At 40.3% G+C, this 24,959-nt stretch overlaps 2 protein-coding genes across 2 annotated transcripts; one reads left to right on the plus strand and one right to left on the minus strand.

Annotated features, from left to right (window-relative positions):
* Nucleotides 1-874: 874 nt before the first annotated feature.
* Nucleotides 875-1,852, minus strand: LOC129076532 (olfactory receptor 52B2). Its single transcript, XM_054580693.1, has one exon. It carries the CDS (start codon nucleotides 1,841-1,843, stop codon nucleotides 875-877), a length of 969 nt encoding a protein of 322 aa, XP_054436668.1. The 5' UTR covers nucleotides 1,844-1,852.
* Nucleotides 1,853-23,259: 21,407 nt separating this feature from the next.
* LOC129076533 (olfactory receptor 52W1) lies at nucleotides 23,260-24,222 on the plus strand. Its single transcript, XM_054580694.1, has one exon. It carries the CDS (start codon nucleotides 23,260-23,262, stop codon nucleotides 24,220-24,222), a length of 963 nt encoding a protein of 320 aa, XP_054436669.1.
* Nucleotides 24,223-24,959: the final 737 nt, after the last annotated feature.

Consider the following 24,959-nt stretch of genomic DNA (forward strand, 5'->3'; position numbering starts at 1 on the left):
ACTAGGTTTATGGACAAATTTAGCTGATTATTTCAGTGCATGATAGAGATTCATGTTCTAACTTCAAGGACATCATTGTGCTCTCATTCACTTCTCAAATATTTATGATGTACCAGGTATTTTATAACACACTAACAGTACAAATATGAATGACACACACTATTCTGGTTTCAAAGAGTTTATAGTCAATTGGAGGTACAAATAAATAAACAACCCATTATAACTCATTACATATATTTGAAGATTGCACAAGATGCAGTAGACAAGGATAGGAGACATGGATTTCCTAGAAAAAAATAGGAAAAACTTCTCAGGGAAGGCAATTCTTCAACTGAAATTTGAAGAAAGAACAGGACTTTTTCGCATCGCTAAATGGCATACACACTTGGCTGTTTTTCAAAAACACCTGCTATTGTAGAAATGGACAGAGAGCTACTTGATTCTGTGCAAATAATAAATGCATATTTGGTGATAAAAAAAAACTGGAACCCCTTCAGATGTTAAATATGCAATATTTTAATCCATTTGTGCATAATTTACTTTATGTACTGTTCAGCTCCTTGTGTTTCAGAGTACATCTGGCCTACTGAGTATACTACATATTCATATCAGAGGTATGAACGCCTAGTTGTTATTTGTGAATTGTAGGGGAGGGATATGAGAAGGGAAGAGGATAGAGAACACACAGAAACAGGGAAAAAAGGCAAAGTGGAAGAGCCAAAAGAGAAAAAAAAGAGAGAGCTGGAGGAGGAGGAAGGTGAAGAAGAAGGTAGAGAATGAGGAAGAGAAGGAAAAGCTCTCTCAGTTCAGGAAATCTCTATATTTCACATCAGTTTCCTTGGTAAAGCTGGGAGGGGGGATTCGTGGAGAGCCATCATCCCAGAGGTGAAGCACAACACCATGCCTTGATTCCAAAAAACTGGTGAGCTACACCCTCCCGAATCTGCTTAGTCCTTACACCATAGACAATGGGGTTGAGCATTGGTGGCACCACCACATAAAGATTGGCCAGCAGGATATGCACATGTCGAGGAATGTTATGTCCAAAGCGGTGGGTCAGTAAGGTAAAAAAGGATGGAACATAAAACATGAGGATAACACAGAGATGGGAGCCACAAGTGCTGAGAGCCTTGTGCTGGGCATCCTGGGAGGGTAAGCGAAACACTGCTCGGAGGATCAGTGAGTAAGACACAGTGATGAGGATTACATCCAAGATGACTATGACAATGGGCACTGAGAAGCCATACCAGATATTAACAGTGATGTCAGCACAGGCTAAGCGGGCCACTCCAATATGCTCACAGTAGGAATGGGGGATGATGTTGGTCCGGCAGAAGGGCAGCCGCTTCAGCAAGAAAATCACTGGGAAGATGATGCAGAAGCTTCGGGTCACAATGGCCAGGGAAATTCTTTCCACAACAGGCCATGTTAGCACTGTTGAATAATGCAGAGGAGCACAGATGGCCACAAAGCGGTCAAAGGCCATAGCTAATAGGATGGCTGACTCCCCCACAAACATCACATGGACAAAAAAAACTTGAGTAACACAGGCATCAAAGGCAATGTCATGGTCATGGAGCCAAAAGATGGCGAGGGCTTTGGGTACAGTCGTGGTGGACAGCATGATGTCTGTGATAGCCAGCATGGAAAGAAAAAAATACATGGGCTCATGAAGGTTAATGTTCTTGATGATGACCACTATCAGGATGCTGTTTCCCAGGACTGCAGTGATATACATGAGGCAGAGGGGTATAGACAGCCAGTTGTGATACACCTCCAACCCAGGAATGCCAAGTAGGACAAAAAATGTAGGGTGGAAGATGGTAAGGTTGGTGTGAGTCATGAGGATCTTTAGAGTCCTCTCTATAATGACTTAGAAGTTGATGAGTCTGCTGAAAATTATAGGAACAAAAAAACATCTCTTGATTATGTCCTGAGATCACAAAAGGCAGCATGAATTTCTAAATTGCAGAATTCTCCAGGGGGAAGTCCTTCCAGAGAATGCTCACTTGGGAGTAGGAATGACCTCTGGCCCTTCATGCTTATTTGCACATTGAGCTTCTGCATCAACCATGCTTCCCTCCACCCCCTCAATCACTCTACCCCCAAAGTTTGGCCCCACCCTACATTTCTGACCTCATTCTACCATTTCCACACAAACAGCATTTGCCCCCCTACCTATGTTGTACATTTCCCACCCTCCAAGACTTTGTTCCTTTTGTGTTTATATGAATTTCCCTTCTCTTCCTTTTCTGCTTATTCAAATTTTAATTTTAAAATACCTCCTTAAGACAAACAACTTTGTAATAGCCTGTGTCTGTAACAATATATCTCCCTCTTGAAGACCTATTACTAAATTATATTTTAACTTGATTATATCTAATCACATTAAATTTATCTGGCTATTACCTTGAACATTTCACATGAGATTTGCCGAAAACTTGGCACTTATGGCTCCCTGTGCATGGAAGTGGACCAACAAGTAGAAATCCAGAAGGAGCCTAAGAGATGTGTTCCTTCACACTGATCCAGATTCAGATCTTCTCTAAAGGCAGTGAGGAATGGGGCAGCTGCAGAAATGGAGAAGGACCATATTCATTGCCTGCTCTTCCTGAACTTCTCATGCTCCTCCCAAAACAGTTCTGAAAAGTTTGTATTTATATCTCCTTACTCGTAAAATCCACCAGGAAAACTATTCTGAGTATAGGAAATCAATAAAATCAGGACATTCCCCTCTGATTTCATTAATATAACCCCCCTCTCCTCTTCATTTGTTCTTTAACCCTCAAAAATCTTTATGTTTCCCTGCTGCTATGAAGAATTAACCCTAGAGACCATCTGGCCTTGGCTCTTCCCACCACTCAGGTAAGATCCGTCTGCTTCTGAAGCTCTAGAACATCTGTCAGCTATCAGAACTAGGAAAAGAATGAGTGATTAAGAATCTGGAAGGGGGCATGGAGACAAGGGACCAAGGAGAGAATAAGGAGAGAATTGGGAGTGTAAAGATACCAAATAAATACTAGATGAATCTACTGATAATGGCGTTCAGAGGGCCCCATGGAGGAAAGCATCCAAAGGAATGAAACCCCCAATTTATGAGTCCATTCTTCTTCCTCAATGCTGATGTACTTGCTCAGAGCATCCTGGGCTGGGAGGAGGGAGCAATGGGTCTCCAGGTGGTTATAGAGAAGGGGACAGGGCCAGGTGCAGACAAGTAAGGGACCCAGGTGGACTAATAATTTGGCAACCTTCCAGACAGTATATTTTAAATATTCATTTATCTTCTATTTATAGAAGAAACTGGACTTTACTGGGATAAGCACCAAGAAGAAGGGCCACAGGTAGTATTGTTCTGCCCCAAATTTATATAAACAAAACTCTATCAGAAAACAAATTCATTTTCCTTTTACATAACACTTTTCAATACAAAACACATAATGTAAGTCCTCATAAAAACTCCAACTCTTCTTACAATTCTAATGATATTTTATAACCTCCAAAATGAAGACACCAAAGGCACGATGGGAAAAGGAGCAGCAAGACCTTGATGGCTGTTAATGATGTTCTGGAAAGGAGGTTACTATCTGTGTGAAGAAGGACTTCCACTTCATTCAGTGGCTTCTGAAGGCTCCATCTCAGCTCTGCTGAGGGTTCTCAGCAGAAGGGTTCTAAACTCACTTAGAGTCAAGGATGAGAAGGGAATAAAGTCAGAGATACAGGAGTTAAATCCAGAGTCTCACAGAAAGTACCTCCCACACCTCTGATAGGCTATCCAGATGAGTGAGAAAAAAGAGCTAGAACAGTAGAAAAGGAGCAAGGATCCACACGAAGCAGAAGAGGATACACACAGTTGGTGAGGACACAGTTCTGGAGACAGGCTCCCTGGATGAATTCCCCAGTTCTTCCCTGATTAGTTGCATGATCTTGAGCAAGTTACCTCCTCCTGCATGACCCCCTCTTTTAATTTGTAAATGTGGGTAACAGTAAACTCTACAAGGTAATTAGGAGGACTAAATGTGTCAATTCATATAAATTGCTATTTTTAGAAGAGTAGATTATTACTATTGTTGTTGTTACTATTTATAAACCTGTTTGGCCATCATCCTATTGTATTTTTCCCAATAGACAAAACGCCTCAATGAATATTCAGCAACATTTAAGTATTCCCCTTCATCCAAATATGATCAAAGGAAATTTCTTTCCTAGGGATAAAGAAGAGAAAAAGGGATGGGAGAAGTACCCAAAAAGACAAAAATACCTTAAGAACAGATGTCTCAGATGGACCTAGTGTCCCAGAACCAAGACCTAAGGACTTTGGGTGGTGCACCAGGCAAGTCCACCAGGGATGAACTTAGCCTGGGTCAGAACTACCTGGAAGGCTTCCCTCAGACGCTTTGAAAACACCCATCTGTCTCAGCAGAAACAAGAAGAAAGTATTTCCATTATTTACAGACTCCCCAGGGACACAGTGAAGTGATAGGAGTCATCGCTTCAGCTCTAAAACCAGGGAGAGCTGGGAATCATAGGGAAGATTTTGTCCAAGCTAAGGAGAAATGGAATCACTTCTTCAATTTTCTGTTTTCTCTTTTTCTTCCTAGTGCCTTTTCCTCCTGTGAGTTCCAACCCTATTTTTTGGTATGGTTATTCCTCTTTAGGGTAATGCACTTTATGTCTTTGTACAACCTTAATTTTGGAAGACTCTCCTGGCATCATAACAACACATCAAAGTGTAACCATGACCCACATCTAATACAATTGTGAGATAACTATATAGAAGTGGAGTCAGTTACATTTTGTATAATTGTATTATTTAGACACTTATTTTAACAAGTATTATTTTCGTTTTGCCATTTTCCTTGTGCATGTGCTTGTGATCTCATTTTTCACTACTCTTAGGTTCTACAAATACACAGGCTCTTTACACTGAAGCCATGTCCCTAATTGGTAAAATAGCCTGCCCCCCGTCACCAACCTCAGGCTGTAAGGGTGTCCTCTGTTTGCAGCACAATATATATGGAAGTCTTGGTTGTGAAATGTATCACAAGAAATTTTATGTTATTTCTAATAACATAAAAGTTACCAAAATTTGTAAATGATTAACCCTTTTATTAAATTGGAGCAAATTCAAATTTATATCTCTAATAACCTTACTCTTGCCCACATACATTTAAAGCCAGCATGTAAAATGGCTTCATAATCTAAAACCACTCTGTTCTACACTGCAGAAGCACTGAGATACCCTTAATTCACTGACACACCCTTAATAGAGATTTACTTTTTTAATAAATAATGTCTCAAGAAAAATTTCCACCCACTCATTTGTTTCACCCCCGATAAACATTTTGGGGATTTTGTCAAAATTTGAGTAAGCATATGGTGGTGTGTCATGTGTGAATATCATTTGCATATTTTTATGGTTTTATGGCAAAACGTGAGAGAGAACCCCAGCTTCGAGGCACAACCTCTCCTTCTCTCAATAGCAGTTATACAAAATGCAGGATGGAAGACAGCACAAGAAGGATTTCTCCAGTTTAAACACACCTGAGAGTCAGATTACTGAGAAAAGTTTCCTCAACAGCCCCCACTATGGGACTGGGGAGTTCACAGCACTAAGCACAGAGTCTGTCCCACTGTAGGTACCTAGGAAATATTTAAACAAATAAACCATGGAATTAGTAAATTAACCTTTTACTAGTAGATTTGTTTGTTGCACAAAGGTGGTAATCAAAACTTGAGACATTTTCATGAATAGCCCCCACAGATAGCTCCTGTCCTGGTACAGTCAGATTTTGTCTGCTCTTTGAACTACGCTCAAACATTTTATTAAAAAGTCTCTCTTCCCCCACATTTTCCTGGTGCTTTGCCTGACCCACCTCTGCATTTTCATTTCTACTTCTAACCAGCGTCATCCTCCTAGTCCTACTGATATCTCCCCCTGGCCCACACTCCTCACCCTGTTCTCTGTCACACTGCAATCCCTCTCTCCTTCATCTCGCTGACCCCTTGTCTTTCACCCACATATCCATTTCCTCTCTCCCAGCTCTAGTCTTTGTCATTTACACAGACTTCTAAACACACACACACACACACACACACACACACACACACACACACACGCAGTCCTGCCATTCCCTCCCCCTGCCACTATCAAGGCTCTTAAACTCACCTAATACATTACAGGATCAGCTGAATGATTGAGGAAGTGGTAGAGAAGGGCTGAAAATTTTTGCTTGTTCTGAGAGAAGAGGAATGAGAAGAAAGAAGAATGGACTAATCATATGGGCATGAGGCATGCCTGTCCCATACAGGGTGCTTATATTTAGAGACAGACAAGCTAACATGCTTTCTTCTTCTGGAGGCAGGTGCTAGGGTTACCCCTGGGATCACTGAGCGTTGAACCAAAGGAGAAATGAAAACCCTCCCTCTAATGCCAAGAGGGAGCACTAACTCTAGAGGTAATCAGGAGCTCCAGACAAAATGCACATAAAGTATTTGAAAACACAGCATAAGTGCAGTGCCGGAAATCTTAGCAGTAAAATAATAACATAATAACAGATAACAGTTGTTGAGCCTTTACTACATCTCTGTCACTGTGTTAGGGTTTAACATAAATTCTCTCATTTAATTCTCAGACAAAACCAATGAGATAAGGCACCAGTAATCTTTTCATGTGGCAGATGAGAAAATAAAGGTTTAGAGAGACTAAGGAGCTGATAAGGAGAGAAGACAAAAGCCCTCAGGTGAACATGTCAAAGTGTTCAGATTCAGTCCAGAAACACTGATTAAGGGAGATGAGAGGGATCATTCTGAAGCAGCCCTGCAGGCTCAATCACTCAACATTAAGTTCAAGAACAAAAAAAGGGACTGAGTAAATGAAGGGTTGATTAAAATTTTTACACCATTAAAAACAAATTTTACTTTGTATGAGCACTTAATTAAAGTATTCTAACACTGTTGGGAGGACAGTAATTCTTCCCAACTCATCGTGTAACTTTTAAAGCAAAGAAGGTGTTGGGAACCCAAGAAAGATGGCGGGGGAGGGGGTGGTGGAAAGACATTAACCCTGTAATTTCACTCTTAGTTTACAGCAGTTAAATTTATAGTGGCCAAAAACTGGAGCCAACCCATATGTCCATCAAAAGAAGAATGTATAAACAAATTGTGATATATTCATACAATGGAATACTATTCAGCAATTAAAATGAACAATCTACTAAAACATGCAACAACACAGATGAAACTCAAGATAATTATGTGTGTGAAAGAGGCCAGATACAAAAGGCTACAGACTGTATGACTCTATTTATAAAAAGGTCTAAGACAGACAAAAACTAGTCTGGCATAGGCGGAGGCAGAAGAGACTTTCTTTGATGGAAGTATTTTATATATTGAAAGGAGTGTGAGTTACATGAGTGTCTGCATTTGTAAAAAAAATTTTTGGACTTACCCTGAGGGATACCGCTCCCCTGCCTCTAGAAATCCCCTCTCCATAACCTCTGAAAACTTGTTTGTTCAACTCTGCACCTTTTTTTTTTTTTTTTTTTTTTTTTTTTTTGGCCAATGTTGCCCTTTCAGTTTTGCTCTGTCTTGGTGTTCTGTTTTGTTTGGTGCTGGGGTTTTCTTCCCTGCCTTCTCTCCCATCTTGCATCTTAACCCTTGCTGATGAGAAAACAACATAAAGAGACTCAGGGTTGTCAGAGACTGGCAGCAGGGTGCAGCCAATCCATACATTATTCTGGGAAGCAGACCAGTGCTCCCCCTTCATAGGGGAGCCACAGAAACACCCTCCTGGGGATCCAGCAGACCCAAAATCTGGGCTCAGGAAGGCTAATGGGGCCCAGCCCTGCCAAGTAAGGGAGATAAACCTGCACAGACTCAGCTAGTTGTCCAGGGATGGGGAACAAATACACCATCTTCCCTGAAGTCTGAAAGGCATCTGCCATGGGAGACCCAGGAATCACAGTCCCTTGTTTGCACCAGAAGCCCTCCCAGAAATAGTTTGGTCTGAGACTAGTCTAAGATTAACAGCAGGCCAGCAGGCAGAAACTGGCAGAAGTGGATCCTGTGATGACTTGGGACATTTGCTAACACACCCCTGGACCCAGTGTTGATAAAAGCCAGTTTTGAAGAGCAGCTTGGCCGAACCTGGAAGCAGCCAAGCCTGGAGGAATCAACCGTGGATCACCTGCAGCTTTGAAAAGGCAGCCAAGGACCAGACTTGGACAGCACCTGACATGGTGTATACTGGCTCAGACATCAGAGCAGTATCCAAAGGGAGAAACTGGAAGGCAAGATCTAAACTGTGCTGAGACAAATCCACATGGTTCTTTTTCAATATCTTAGCTATTTTTTTCTTTTTCATAGCCTTTTATTTATTTTTATCTATTGTTTCTTTTTATTTTATTTTTGGTGCTCTAGTTTTTCTTTCATATCTTTTATTCTACTCTTACCTTAGAATACTTGACTGTTCTCTTCTTCTCTCCATTTATTATTTTTGTTACCTTTACTGTGTTTCTTTTCCCTATTTTCCTATTTCAATTCATTAAGAATAGTAGTTCTCTTTCCCTTTCTCCTCTCACAATCATTTTTCTTTCCTTTGGTCTGCTCATATTCTTTTTTCCCTTTCCCCTTTCTCTACTATTCCATTTCTCTTTTTGCTTTCATTGTTCTTTGCTCTCTTGTTGTTGATATTGCTGAGGTGGACAGGGGAGTTTTCTTGTTTTGTTGTTGTTTTGCTTTGTTCATCTAGAACCTATACAAAAGCATACAACACATGGAGGAGATTGAGCCTCCTAGCAGCCAGATGGAGGGGAGCTCTGAACAATGAACAGGCCAGTAATAATAAGGACCCAAATACAATAGGAGAGCCTACAAAACCCACAGAGAGCTCATTCCTACAGCACCCAGATCAGGGGACCAAGAAGCCTATACCACTGGGTCCCAAAGGACTCCTAACATACAAGGCAACTCCACAAGACAGAGAGTCAAAGAATATCAATCTAATACATAGAAACAAACACAAAGAGACAGTTAAAGTGGGGAGACAAAGAAACAACCCCCAACTGAAAGAAAAGGAGAAATCTCCAGAAAAAAAAAGAAAACTAAGTAAAACTGAGGCAAGCAACTCATCAGACACAGATTTCAAAGTAATGATTATAAGGATATTCAAGTAACTTAGTAATAACTATATTATAAGAAACTTACTGAGACCTACATCAGAATTAAAAATGAAATAGAAACCTTGAACAAGAACCAGCCAGAATTGAAAAAATACAATATCTGAAATAAAGAACACACTAAAAGGAATTAGCAAGCTAGGTGAAGCAGAAGATCAAATCAGTGAGCTGGAAGATGAGGTAGAAAAAAAAACACAGTCAGAGCAACAAAATGAAAAAGGACTCAAAAAGGATGAGGATAGTCTAAGGGAGCTTTGGGACAACATAAAATGCAATAAGATTCACATAATTGGGGTAATAGAAGGAGAAGAAAAGGAGCAAAGGATAGGAAATGTGTATGAAGAAATAATGACAGAAAATTTGCCTAACTAGATGAGGGAAAAACTCATTCAATTCTCAGAAGCGCAGATGGTCTCCATCAATATCAACCCAAAGAGGCCCACTCTAAGACACATTATAATCAAAATGGAAAAATTTAAAGACAAAGAGAGAATCTTAAAGACAGCAAGGGAGGAACAGATAGTAAGTAACATACAAGGGAGCTCCAATAAGTTTACAAGTGGATTTCTCAATGGAAACACTACAAGCCAAAAAAGAGTGGCAAGAAATATTCCAAGTAATGAAAAGCAAGGACCTGCAAACAAGACTACCCTATTTAGCAAGGTTCTCATTTAAAATGGAAGGCATAATAAAGAACTTCACAGGCAAAAGAAGGCTAAAAGAGTACATCTCCACCCATCCAACAATGCAAGAGATGCTAAAGGAACTGCTTTAAGAAGAAAAAGAAAGAGAGAGAGGAACACAAGTACAATGGGAAAAATGGCAATGAATAAGTCCCTATCAATAATAACCTTTAGTGTAAATGGATTAAATGCTCCAATCAAAAGACAAGGTAGCTGAATGGATAAGAAAACATAACTGGCACATAGCCACCAACAAGAGACCCACCTGAGAACAAAATATATACACAGGCTGAAGTGAAGGGATGGAAAGAAATACTCCACACAAGTGGACAAGAAAAGAAAGCTGGCGTAACAATACTTATATGAGACAAAATAGACTTCAAAATAAAGACTATAGCAAGGCCACTTCATAATACTTAAGGGAATAGTCCAACAAGAGGATATAACTCTCGTAAACATATATGCACCAAATATAGATGCTCCTAATATATAAAGAAAACATTGGAGACTTTAAGGAAGTGATAGACATAAATACAGTCATTGTAGAAATTTAAACACCCTACTGTCAACAATGCATAGATCTTCCAGAAAAATCAACAAAAATATTGCAGAATTGAACAAGACTCTAGGTCAAAATGACTTAATTGATATTTATGGAAAATTTCACCCCAAAGGAGCAAAATACAAATTCTTCTCAAAAGCACATGGGTCATTCTCAAAGATAGACCACATGGTAGGACACAAAACAAGCCTCAACAAATTCAATAAAATTGAAATTATATCAAGCACCATCTCAGATCAACAATGGCTTGAAACTAGAAACCAACCTCAAGGGAAAAAGTTAAAAACATTCATATACATGGAGGCTGAATAACATGTTATTAAATAATGAATGGGTTAACAATGTGATCAAGGAAGAAATCAAAAAGTATCTGGAAACAAAAGAAAATGAACACACAACAACCAAAAACCTATGTGACACAGCGAAGGCAGTACTGAGAAGGATGTTCACAGCAATACAGGTCTACGTAAAGAAGATAGAAAAATCTCAAATAACAACCTAAACCTGCATCTAAAAGAACTAGGGAACAACAAAACACAAAGCCCAGAGCAAGCAGAGGAAGGAAACAATCAAGACTGGAGAAGAATAAAATGAATCCAGGATAAATGAATCAAGGAGCTGCTTCTTTGAAAAGAAAAACAAAATTGATAAACCATTAACCAGACTCATCAAGAAAAAAAGAGAGGATCCAAATAAACAAAATCAAAAACAAAAGGGAAGAAATAATAACTGATATCACAGAAATACAAAGGATTGTAAGAAATTACTATGAACAACCACATACCAAGAAATCAGACAACACGAGCGAAATGGATGTTTCTAGAAACATACAACTTTCCTAAACTAAATCAGGAATAAGTAGAAAGCCTGAACAGACTGATAACAAGTAGCAAAATTAAAGTAGTAATCAAAAAACTCCTAGCACACAAAAGCCCTGGACCAGATGGTTTCATGAGCAAATTTTGCCAAACATTCAAAGAAGAACTAAACCAATCCTTTGTAAAACTATTCCAAAAAATTCAAGAAGCAGGAAGACTGCCAAAATCTTTTTTTTTTAAAGAAAGCACATAAAAGCTTTTATTTTGCAACAATTATTTTGGGTCTTTTTGTTATTGCATTGAAAGTAAAACTTAATATACAAAAATATGGTTTAGATCCCATTTTCAGGGGAGTCTCCATATTACAAAAAGCAATATGTTCTTGTAACTTTTCAACTAGACAGTGAGTTTCCTTTTTAAGATATGACTTAGCAAGGGAATTTGACAATAATTCATTTAGCACCTCCTTGTGCCAACTTCTGTTCTCATGTTTGTACAGTAATTATCATTTCATCCTTACCACAAGTGGGGTAATGATATGAATAGATTACAGTACATACCCATTTTATAAATGAGGAAGTTGAAGCTCAAAAAGGTGTTGTAAGTTGCATAGTAAAATAAGCTCTGAAAAGCCAGAAACTATATCCAGTTATATCTGGATCTGAAGCCCATGCTCTTTCCTTTATAATATCCTGTCTCTTGGGTACAAGATACAGCTGTGTTTGCCAGTTAGTCCTATCCATACAGTTTACCAGTGAAGCCCAGGATGGGCATGTATCACACGTCCAGTCCTGTGCTAACATTGCAAGAATGGTAGTTAAATTCAGCAAATCTGTGTGGGGCCAGTGCCAGGTACAGAGAGTGCAGAGCAAATGATACATAGTTTCTGCCTTCCAAGAGCCGATAATCTGGCTAAGGACATTAGCAACTACACAGGTAAAGAATGACATATGAAGCAGAATGCTCTGAGGGGCAAAAGTTAATAAAATGTATGGTGTTTATGGGGTTGAGAAACAGAGAAATCAGATATGGCTAAGAAATCAGAACTTGTTAGATTGAATAGGATTTCAGAAAGTTGTGAATGAAATTCCAAGTGAATACAAAATCTTTTTATGAGGCCCATATTATCTTAATTCCAAAACCAGATAAAAACACTTTTACAAAGAAAGAAAATGATACGCCAATATCACTGATGAACATAGACGCCAAAATTCTCAACAACATATTGGCAAATCAGAACCAAAGACAATTAAAAAGATCATACACCACGATCAAGTGGGATTCATCCCATGGATGCAAGCATGGTACACTATTTGCAAATCAATATATGTAATAAATCACATAAACAACAGGAAAGACAAAAATCACACTATCATGTCAATAGATGATGGAAAAGCATTTGATAAAGTTCAGCACTAATTTATGATAAAAACACTCAGCAAAGAGAGAGTAGAGGGAGCATTCCTCAACATAATAAAGGTCATATATGAGAAACGTACAGCTAACATCATACTCAATGGGCAAAAACTAAAAGCTTTCCCACTAAGATCAGCAACAAAAGAAGGGTGTCCACTTTTACTGCTTCTATTCAACATAGTATTGGAAATTCTAGCAACGGTGGCCAGATAAGAAAAAGAAATAAAATGCATGAAAATTGGAAAGGATGAAGTAAAACTCTCATTGTTTTCAGAAGACATGATAGTGTACATAGAAAACCCTATAGTCTCCACCAAAAACCAACTCGACCTAATATGTGAATTCGGCCAAACATCAGGATACAAAGTCATAATTCAAAAATTGAAGGCATTTCTGTACACCAACAATGAAATATCAGAAACAGTAACTAAGAACAGTAAAAACAAAATCCCATTTACTATAGAAACCAGAAAAATAAAAACCTAGGAATAAACCTAAGCAAGGAGATAAAAGACATATACTCAGAAAACTGCAGAACACTGAAGAAAGAAATTAAGGAAGACACTAATAAATGGCAGTACACACCGTGTTCATGGATTAGAAGACTTAATATCATTAAAATGTCTGCACTACCCAAAGCAATCTATAGATGCAACACAACCTTTATAAATATACCAATCACATATTTCACAGATATCGAACAAATATTTCAAAAATTTATATGTAACCACCAACAACCCTGAAAAACCTCAGCAATTTTGGGAAAATAAAATGAAGTAGTATGGACCACAGTATCTTATATTAAACTATATTACAAATCCACTGTAATCAAAACAGTCTGGTACTGGCATTAGAACAGACACATAGATCAATGGAACAACCCATGCCTCTATGGTCAATTAATCTTTGACAAAGGGAAAAAGAGAATAAAATGGAGTGAAAACAGCCTCTTCAAAAAAAATAGCCTCTTTAATAAATGCTGTAGGGTGATCTGGACAAGTACACACAGAAAAATGAAACTAGACCACCAACTTACACCATACACAAAAATAAACTCAACATGGATAAAAGACTGAAATATAAGTCATGACACCATAAAAGTCCCAGAGAAGAATATAGGCAAGAAAATTTCAGATACCCCAAGCAGCAATAATTTCACCAATACATCCCCTAGGGCAAAGATATAAAGGAAAGAATAAACAAATGGGACTGCATCATATTAAAAAGCTTCTGCACAGCTAAAGAAAACATCAACAAAATGAAAAGGAAACCAACTGAATGGGAAAACATATTTGCAAATGATAAGCCAGACAAGGGTCTGATCTCCAAAATAAATAAAGAACTCATATGACTCTGCACCAGGAAGACAAACAATTTAATTAAAAACAATGGGCAAAGGACCTGAACAGATACTTCTCCAAGGAGGACATACACAGGGCCTGGAGACACATGAAAGAATGCTCAACATCACTAGCCATCAGAGAAATGCTGATTAAAATCACAATGAGATACCACCCCACATCTGTCAGAATGGCCATCATCAACAAATTAACAAACAAGTGCTGGTGAGGTTGAATAGTAGGGATCCCTAGAACACTGTTGGTGGGAATACAGACTGGTGCAGCTTCTGTGGAAAACAGTATGGAGTTTCCTCAAAAACCTAAAGATTGAACTGCCTTTTGATCCAGTGATTCCACTGCTGGGATTATACCCTCAGAATCCTGAAAATACCAATTCGAAAGAACCTATGTACCCCAATGTTCATAGCAGCATTATTTACAATAGCCAAGTGTTAGAAACAGTCTGTGTCCTTCAGTAAATGACTGGATCAAAAAAAAAGAGAGAGAGAGAAACTGGTAGTACATTTACACAATGGAGTACTACACAGCAGGAAAAAAAAAAGCTCCTACCCTTCAGTGACGGCATGGGTAGAACTGGAGAGCATTATGCTAAGTGAAATAAGCCAGGCAGCAAAAGACAAATACCATATGATCTCACCTGTAAGTGGAACCTAATCAACAAAACAAACAAGCAAACAAAATAGAACCAGAGACATGGAAATAAAGAACAAACTGACAGTGGCCAGAGGGGTGGGAGGAGGGGGATAGGGGAAAGAAGGAGAAGGGGCCAGTCAAGGAACATGTAAAAGGACCCATGGGCCTGGACGATGGGGTGGGGGTTGACTGTGGGAGCTAGGGGTGGGCAGGGCAGGGGAGAGCCACGGTGTAAAATTGGGACAACTGGAATGAACAACAATGAAAATAGGCATTAGTGGCTACATTAATATCAGCTAAAGTAGGCTTCAAAGCAAACAAAATTACTAGTAACAAAAAGATATTACATACTGATAAAAGGATCACTGCATCAGGAACATATAATCATCTTCATTATGTACACCTCAAACAACAGAGCCTCAAAACACATGAAGCAAAAACTGAAAGAACTGAAAAGAAAAACAGACAAATCAAAATTATGATCTAGGAGTTCAACGGCCTGTTCAGTGTTCCAGTTCTAGCTAAGCAACTGATAGAACTACTAGACAGAATATCAACAAGAACAGAGAAGCATTGCCCAACATCATTAACGAGCAGGATCTGGTTAACGTACAGAAGACTCCACCCAACGGCAGAATATACATATTTTTCCAAGCACACATGAACAACTACCAAGATAGATCTTATCCTGGGCTATAAAACAAACCTCAGCAAAAAAAAAAAATTTTTAAGATTGCATTTATTTATTTAGTTAGTTTTTTAGAGACAGGGGAAGGGAGAGAGAGAAAGAGGAACAGAAACATCAGTGTGTGGTTGCCTCTTGCATGCCCCCAGCAGGAGACCTGGCCCACAACAGAGGCATGTGCCCTGACTGGGAATTGAACCAGCAATGTTTCAGTTTGCAGCACAATATTCCACCCACTGAGGTGCACTAGTCAAGGCCAAAAAATATTGTTTTTAAAGCAGAGATCTAATATATATCATTTTCAATTCATATATAATTATATACATATAGTTAGGACAAATGGTTGAAAAAACAAAGTATACAGTTTGGTCTTTTTTCTATGTAGCTGACATATAGTGAAAACATAGAACTATGCATACCAAAATGTTAACAGTGAGTAGCTCTCTTAGAGGTGATATTAAAATTGCTGTTTACTTTTCCCTTTTCCTTATTTCTACGGTGTAATTCTTTCTACAAGAGTACATGATTTGTATTACAAAAATTTTGAAGTTTATATTTTAGAATCACAAGTACATTCAACTGAATTTTATTGTTAATCCAGGCAATTTTTTAGAAGTTTTCTTTAATGTATGTGGTGAACCATTTAAGTCAAATTATGATAGCATATTTATATTGACTACTGACTCGTTCACATTATGTTAATTACTTTTATTACTTCATACTACTATGCTATCAAAATGGACATTTATCCACCTTAATATTGTTATTTATTATAGAAACTGGAAAATGTTCCCTAGGTCACAAACATGAAAAGTATTGAAGACAGAAGTTTAAAAACACAAAACATTTTGCAGAACTCAATTTTATTTTTTAAGGAACATAACACATCACAATGCCATTAATATTTTAATTAAGCACCATGTAACAGCAACATTACCATGTTTGAATGCAAAAATACATTCTTATATCATTGAAATGTATTGGTTTACATAGGAAAAAGTGGGGAAGACAAAATACTGTATGTCAGTAATGGTTGTGACTTTTGGGGATTACAGTGGTTCTGTTTTCATCTTATTTAATTTTTCTATTTTTCTAAGCATTCCCTTAAAAACTTAAAATATGCATTTCTAAGATAATGTAAAAACTTATTTAAATGTGTGGTGTTTAACTTTACATATCACTGTGACTGGGCAAAGGGATACCCAGATACCGCTAAAAACATTATTTTGGGGTGTGTCTATGAGGAATCTCCTAAAGAGATTAAAATTTGAATCAGTAAGCAATAAAAAAAGTTCCCTCAGCAACACAGGTGGGCCTCATCCAATGCAGTCAAAGGCCTAAATAAAACAATAAGGCAGAGGAAGGGCAAATTCACTCTCTCTCTTTTAGTTATAACATCCATCTTTGCCTACCCTCAGACATCAGCACTCTTAGTTCTCAGGCTTTCAGACTTTTGGCAGCACCTACAACACCAGCCCCTGGATTCTCAGGCCTTTGGACTCAGAGTGAATTATACCACCGTCTTTCCGGGTTCTCCACAGATCATGGGACTTCTTTACCTCCAGAACCATGTGAGTCAATTTCTATAATAAATCTCATCATAATGGATGCTAGAGATAGGTAGACAGATGAGAGAGAGAGAGAGAGAGAGATAATAGATATATGATTGATAGATGATAGATGATAGATATTTTCAATAATGTTAGGAAAATGTTACTTACATGGAAAAGAATAAGTTTGGACTCTTAGCTTACATAATATATAAAATCAAATCAAAGTAGATTAAAGACTTAAACATAAGACCTGAAATCATAAATTCCTAGAAGAAAACACAGGGGAAAAGGCCCTTGACATTGATCTTGGCAATGAATTTCTGGGTATGACATCAAAAGCACAGGTTACATATGCAAAAATTAACAAGTTGGATTATATCAAACTAAAAGGCTTCTGCATGATGAAGCAATCAACACAATGAAAAGGTGACCTATGGAGAAAATATTTGCGAACCACGTATCTGATAAAGGGTTTATATCAAAATATACAAGGAAATCATACAACTCAATAACAACAAAAGAATCAGCTCAATTTAAAAATGACCTATTCAGACATTTTTCCAGGGACGACATACAAATAGCCAAAAGGTACATGAAAAGATGTTCAACATCACTAATCATTAGAGAAGTGCAAATCATACCCATGATGAGATACCACCTCACACCTGTTAAGATAGCTATTATTTTAAAAACAAAAAATAACAAGTGTTGGCAATTATGTGAAAAAAGGGAACCCTGGTATACTGTTAGTAGGAATGTAAATTGGTACAGTCATTATGAAAACTTTATGGAGGTTCCCCATAAAATTAAAATTAGAACTACGATGTGATCTAGCAATCCCACTTCCAGATATTATTCCAAAGAAATGGAAATCAGTATCTCAAAGCAATATCTACATTCCCATATTTGTTGCAGCATTAGTCGTGATAGCCAAGATGTGAAACAACCTAAATGTTCATCAATAGATGGAAGAATAAAGAAAATGTGTTATATACATACAAGGAAATATTAATGAGTCTTAAAAAGGAATACTTACATTTGCAATAACATACATGGTCAATATGCTAAGTGAAATAATCAGACACAGAAAGACAAAAAATGTATGATCTCACTTATATGTGGAATCTAAAGTAATCAAATTCATCCCTGAGTTGTGTGGCTCATTGGTTGTGCTTTGTCCTGCAAAGTGAAAGATCACCAGTTCAATTCCAGGTCAGGGCATATGGCTGGGTAGTAGGATCGTTCCCTGGTTGGGGCACATGCAAGAGGCAACTGATCAATGTTTCTGCCTCACATCGATGTTTCTCTCCTTTTCCCCTCCCTTCCTCTCTCTCTAAAAATAAATAAATAAAATATTTTTAAAATAAAATAATCAAACTCATAGAAACAGAGTGTAAAAGAGTGGTTGCCAATGGCTGGGGGAGAGATAAATGGGGAGAAGACAGTCAGAGGATACAAAGTTTCAGTTATGCAAACTAAATAATCCTGGAGATCTACTATTCAGCATATAAAATATATACAAGACAGTGCCTATAGCTACTGTCTGTATATTTAAAATTTGCTAAGTGTGTCAATCTTCTGTGAAATGTTGTTATCACTAAAAACAATAATAACAATAATATTAATAATAAAGAGGATAAGAGAAAAGTTTTGGAAAAGATTGATATGTTCATGACCTTGATGGTGGTGATGGTTTCATAAGTATATACTTATACCCAAACTCAGTGAGTTGTATACATTAAATATGCTTTTTATTATGTCAACCACACCTCAATAAAGTAGTAATAAAAAAGCAATTTACAATCACATCCAAATAATGAAATACTTACATAAACTTAAAACTAACATAGAATCCATATGTTGATTATTACAAATGCTAGTTAAAAAGAAAAAGAAAACCTAAACAAATGGAGATACATACTGTGTCTATGGACTGAAAAATAGAACACATTAAAGATAACAATTCTCCCCAAATTGATCTATAAATATAAAGCAATCCTATCAAAATCCCAACAAGACTAAGTATGGTCAAAGTTGGAGTCAGTTCAAAGAACTGACCCATATGCAGAGGAAGTAGAAAAGGATAAGAGCAGGCAACATTATGAAGAGTTGATAAAAACTAGATCTAACCTACTTCATACAACCACCAGAACCTGACTGCTACTAGATCCTATTATAATAGAGAGGGAAAACAGTCTGTCTCCCAACTCTACCACCTCAGTGCCAGAACATCCATTATCCTAGCGACTGGGGACTCCCAATACCCCAGAGCATTATGGAACATTAAGGGCATTCTGGGGACCCTCAGATGGAGGGGGAGTGAAGCCAGAAGACCTAGACAGAAAGGAGTGGCGGGTTCCACGACTTCCACATCTCCAAAGGACAGTGTTGCCTGATTTCACCCTGGGATTATTGAGTGTCTCTACTCCTCCAGAAACAGGGGAGGTGAAGCCTGTTCTGCTGTGGTGCTATTGTTCACACACAGGTCTCATACTGACCTGAGAATTGAGACCTGACAGTTGAGCGTTTGCCTTAGATATTTCTAGAAGAGGATTCAGTGTCAAGTGGCACTGCTAGGACCCAAGATTCCCTGATTTGTAATCTATTGTATAAATGGATAATCTACTCTTACATGTTGTTGCTCACTGGTCATTGGAAGCAGAAAACCATACCAGGGGTGTCCAACCCACGGCTCACAGGCCACATGCAGCCCAGGATAACTATGAATGCAGCCCAACACACAATCGTAAATTTACTTAAAACCTTTTTTTTGCTCACCAATTTTTGCTAGTGTTTGTGTATTTAATGTGTGGCCCAAGACAACTCTTCTTCTTCCAGTGTGGCCTAGAGATGCCAAGAGGTTGGATACCCCTGCCAGACCCACATAAACATAAGCTGGTATCTCGGAACCCTATTCTATGGCAGGTGCTGGTCATAGCTGGATTAGTCAAAGCAGGGAGAAAATCAGGGTCAGTTCCCAGACAGAGCCCTCTCCTATGCTATTTCCCATGCTGGTCCAGGAGCAACTGAGAGGTCCAGTGAGCCTCCCCTCCTCCTCCCACTCCATTTCCACTCCCCACAGAGGGCCAGCACCTACCTCTGGGGAGCAGGCTCTGGCATAAAGACCCCAAAGGTCATAGGTGTATTGTCAGATACTCTTCTAATGGCCAATGTCACAGGGAAAGACAAGGTGACCCCAAATGTGTGTTCAGAAATCTATAACATTGGGCTGGGGCCTGGGAGACCAACAAAGGAACTTTCCTAGAAACAAAGTCAGTGATATTCCCCAATACATGCTGGATTACTAGAGTGGGAAACAGAACACAACAGATTTGCAGGAACTTAATGAATTCAGTTTTGTCATGCTTTAAGGGGTCTATGACTTATCTTATGAACAATCTTTGTACAAATAGTGCCCACATGTCAGCCAAAATCCTATTAGTGTTCTCCTCAGGCTATTTGAATGTAATGGCATTTGAGGACACTTCCCACCCCTCTTCTTCATGGCTTTCCACCTACTGCTCCCACCTCCCAGAAGCTCTTCTCCTCCCTCAGTGGATGAGAGCTCATCATCTACCGACAAATAATTGCAGCTCTTTCTACATCTCCCCATTCAGCAATCCTAGAGCCATCTGCTAATCTGTCTCCTGAACTCCTCCTGCTAGAAAACTACTCATGTGCTAAGTCTCCGTGGAAATGTGGGAAGTGGTGGCTAAGTGCAGGGATGTTAGAGCCAGACTGAGCTATTATCCTAACTGCTAATTACTAGCTGTGTGACCTTGGATGTGTTACTTCATTTCTTTGTGCCTTAGTTCTTTGTCTGTGCAAAGATGGGGAAATAATTGTACTACTGCAAATGTGTGTTGTGAGGATAGGATTTAGAGCAGTGCCTGCACACAGGACACCCCCGAGGACTGTAGGCACTACTGTAATTCAAAGACTTCCCAGACTCCCCCAGGAAGAGGGAGAGGCTTTCTCTGCACTCCCACAACATCCGCTACTGACCTGAGTTAACGCAGCTACTTTAATAATTATCTGACAACTGTGGGGGTCACTGTGTCCACTAGACTATGAGCTCCTGGAGGGCAACAGAGTCTTGTTATTGCCATTGTATGCTCACCACATGGCACAGGGCCAGGCACAAAAGAGACTAATCAGTCCTGCTATAAAGCTGGTTTTGAAATGCAGATTTGTTCCAACCAATTGATATGTTAGAGAGCTGAGCAGAGTGTGAATTTCCTGTTCGCTTATGTGTGATTTCATCTGTGAGAAACTAAGTGAACTTGGAAAACTGCACCCACCTGAACCAAACTGCTTAGGAAAATGCAACAAGCACCCATGCCCACATGCAAACATTCATAAGCTGCCTCAGTTTACCATTTGTTATGAGCCACACCCACCCACACCTGATGTTACTGCATTCCACTTGATTTCAGATTAGTCTCTCTACCTTTTCACAATAATTTACAAGCTACTTCCAATGCTCACTTCCAAAGGAAAATCTCCAGGTCTTTTTCAAGGCAAAGTGTCATATTTATTGGTACATTTATGTACGTTCTAATCATTTAACATGTGCTACCATTTTTATTAGTTTCCTATCCTTTTTAAAAATGTCATTGACAAAGTGTTTGAATGTTGTGCCCCTTCTCCCACTTTTCCTGTAAGCCCTGTATTTTTATTGCATTGTGTTGCATAGTGTGGTAATTTTTAGAATATATTTTGTTATAGCAGAAAGAGTCATACTCAATAGACTTGTGGTTGATGGCTACTAATTCTTTCTCATCTCCATGGATACCTAAGTGCCTGAAACTGTAGAATCCCCTGTTGATCAGCAAACTCTGTTTGAGCCAGGACTTCTGTCCCATAATTGAAAACAATAAATATTTATTCATAGATAACTGCATGCCAGGCATTGTGATGAGCAGTGGAGATACTGAGGCTAATAAGCACTGCCTCTAACTCATTCAGTCTAGTGGGGAAGAGAAAGACAAGAAATTACAATAGAGGGGACGTTATTAAAGAATGAAGCAAAGACCTCCCAGAGGAAGCGTTCCTCTTTCCCAGATCTTTCCAACCCCCTAAGTCAGCCTCTTTCCTTGTTGCCCCATCTCTGCCTCCTTATTTTACATCCTGGGTTACCAGGCCTGTCAGCACTAAGCAGACAGAACAAGGAAGGGTTAATATGGCACAGGTGGGAGGGGTAAGGGCCCTGAGGGAAGCAGGTAGAACAGCCACATAAAGGGCTCTATAGGCACAGGTCAAAGCAAAGAAAAGCTGCCAGCACACCATACTCAGGACCTTTTCCCAGTCAAGTCTTCTGCTAGTGTTTTCTTCCTGCATTTATTCATTCAACAGTTAATAGCTTCTGCTGTGGGCTAGAATCTGAGAGGAAACGGTTTGCCTCGCCCTGACTCCTCCAGCAGGAGAGATGCTTCTTCGTGTGGCTGCTACTCCGGGTTGAGTGCCATTTCCTCCCCATCTGTTACCACTCCCTCTGCCTCACCAGGAAAGAGACCCTAGTGCGCAGGAAAGAGTGCCTGCGCCCTTCTGGATCACAAAGAAGGAAAAGAGAGAAGTCCCTTTCCTGCTACTACCTCTTTCTACATTGCTTCTGAGGCCCACCTTGAACTCTCCAGCTGGTGGCCAAGTTCACTTTTTCAGCATCGAGTTAAAGAAAACGTAAGCACCCCACACCCTGAAAACTTACCAGTTTTCTCCTGCCACATCAGGCTTCCAGCTTCACTCCAGGTTCCACCTACCTCCTCTTCCTTTTCTCCCTTTCCCTCCACTCTCTCCCTTTCTTCTTGGAGGGTTAGTGCCCAAAGTGTTAAAGCTAAGCAACACTTAAGCATCCTGCCCATTGTGGAGATGAGCTGATGCCCAGAAGTTGTGCCTAAGGATACAGTCAGGGACAAGACCAGCCTGAAGCCTGATCCCCACCCAGCACTGGCTTTCTCCCCATCTCCTGAGACTGAGACTCTTTTTGGACCCTGAGGAAGAAAAATTCTCCACTCCCCTCTCGGCTGACCTCTAACTAAAGGGCTCTGGCTTCATCAGCGACTACAGCACCGACTCCCCCACCCCAACCCCGCCCCACCAACCTCCTCAGTACAACTCTCCTGTTTTTCCCCCCTACACTCATGGGCTTTCAAGTGTAAAGTGCTTTCCCATCCAGCTAGGGTTATGACCTTGATTATCCATTCGAAACCCCAACTAAAGATTATAACCCTGTGATCCTCTCAGCTCCGTACTACCCCTCACATACTCGATGGGTAGGTCTACGCCACTGTGACATCCCCAAAATCCCTCGCTTTGTCCTTCCTCTGTCAGGAGTCATGCCCCCATGAGCCCTAAAGATTTGACCCCCACAGGATGGCAGAAGCTCCACAACCCAACTCCACCTTCCCGCGCCCAGCCTTTTTCCTACTGACCGGCATCCCAGGGCTAGGGGCTGCCCAGGCCTGGCTGACACTGGTCTTTGGGCCCATGTACCTGCTGGCCCTGCTGGGCAATGGAGCAATGCTGGCGGTGGTGCAGGTAGATTCCACACTGCACCAGCCCATGTTTCTACTCCTGGCCACACTGGCAGCCACAGACATGGGCTTAGCCACATCAATATCCCCAGGGTTGCTGGCTGTGCTATGGCTCGGGCCCCGCTCTGTGCCATATGCTGCCTGTCTGGTCCAGATGTTCTTTGTTCATGCACTGACTGCTGTGGAATCTGGTGTCCTGCTGGCCATGGCCTGCGATCGCGCTGTGGCAGTAGGGCGTCCACTGCACTACCCTATCCTGGTTACCAAAGCTCGCGTGGGCTATGCAGCCCTGGCACTGGCACTGAAAGCTGTGGCTATTGTCGTGCCTTTCCCTCTGCTGGTGGCACGATTTGAACACTTCCGAGCCAAGACCATAGGCCATGCCTACTGTGCACACATGGCGGTGGTGGAGCTGGTGGTGGGTAACACGCGGGCCAACAACTTGTATGGGTTGGCGCTCTCACTGGCTGTGTCAGGTATAGATATTCTGGGCATCACTGGCTCTTATGGGCTCATTGCCTGCACTGTGCTGCGGCTGCCTACCAAGGAGGCCCGCGCTAAGGCCTTCGGTACGTGTAGTTCCCATATCTGTGTCATCCTGGCTTTCTACATACCTGGTCTCTTCTCCTACCTCACACACCGCTTTGGTCGTCACACTGTCCCAAAGTCCATGCACATCCTTCTCTCTAACATCTATTTGTTGCTGCCACCTGCCCTCAACCCTCTCATCTACGGGGCCCGCACCAAGCAGATCAGGGACCGGCTCCTGGAAACCTTCACATTCAGAAAATCCAAATTCTAATGGGCAGTGAGAACAATGGAGCCTGGAGGTGGAGCTGGGGAGACATCGAGAGAATCTGGAGTCTGCAGGTATGGATTATGTCATTGGTCCCATTACCTGCTTATGACGGAATTTGCTGTGAAGCCCCTGCCCTGTGTACCACTAGAACGTGTCGTTTGGCCTAGCCACAGGTCCTGCTTGCGGGGAGGCAGGAGACAGTGGGCTGTGTGTTGCCAAGCAGAGAAAATAAGATCAGGAACTATCATGGGATCGGAGTACACAAGGTTTAACTTAGAGGATACTCTCCTCCATGTCTCTCCCCATCATTTTAACTAAGTGTGCCCATGTTCCCTCACGAAAGCTATTCTGCAGACCCTGAACCTAGGGGTCTGGGAAGGGGGACATTGCCTCTGGAAACGAGTAATTACCTGGGATCACAGTCCACTCTATTCCTGGAGCCAGATTCTGTTTCAGCCAGTCTTTAGGGAAGGAGTCATACAGACTTATCCCTGACCCTCTGAGAATTTAGATAATGTGTCCTGGGGTCTCAGTTTCAACAGAACACTGATCTTTAAGACATTCCTCTTAAAGAGGAATTCCAGTTCAGAGAATCCTCTGAATGTCTTGGTCTCATGTGTAATCACTATCTCCCCTACTTCCCACTCCACTGCCTAAGTCTCAAGAGTTAATGCCTAGAAGTTCCCTCCCTGGGCTTATTGATTCAGGGGTCAGGAGTCCAACTGAAATAAATTCTGATA

Source organism: Pteronotus mesoamericanus, unplaced genomic scaffold, assembly GCF_021234165.1.
Source record: "Pteronotus mesoamericanus isolate MK-2021 breed Mesoamerican mustached bat unplaced genomic scaffold, CSHL_Meso_final contig_591, whole genome shotgun sequence".
In the NCBI taxonomy this organism is placed as follows: Eukaryota; Metazoa; Chordata; class Mammalia; order Chiroptera; family Mormoopidae; genus Pteronotus; species Pteronotus mesoamericanus.

What these genes read in the sequence shown, in the direction of transcription:
- LOC129076532 (XM_054580693.1), bottom strand. Translation starts at nt 1,843, where the DNA reads ATGACTCACACCAACCTTACCATCTTCCACCCTACATTTTTTGTCCTA.
- LOC129076533 (XM_054580694.1), top strand. Translation starts at nt 23,260, where the DNA reads ATGGCAGAAGCTCCACAACCCAACTCCACCTTCCCGCGCCCAGCCTTT.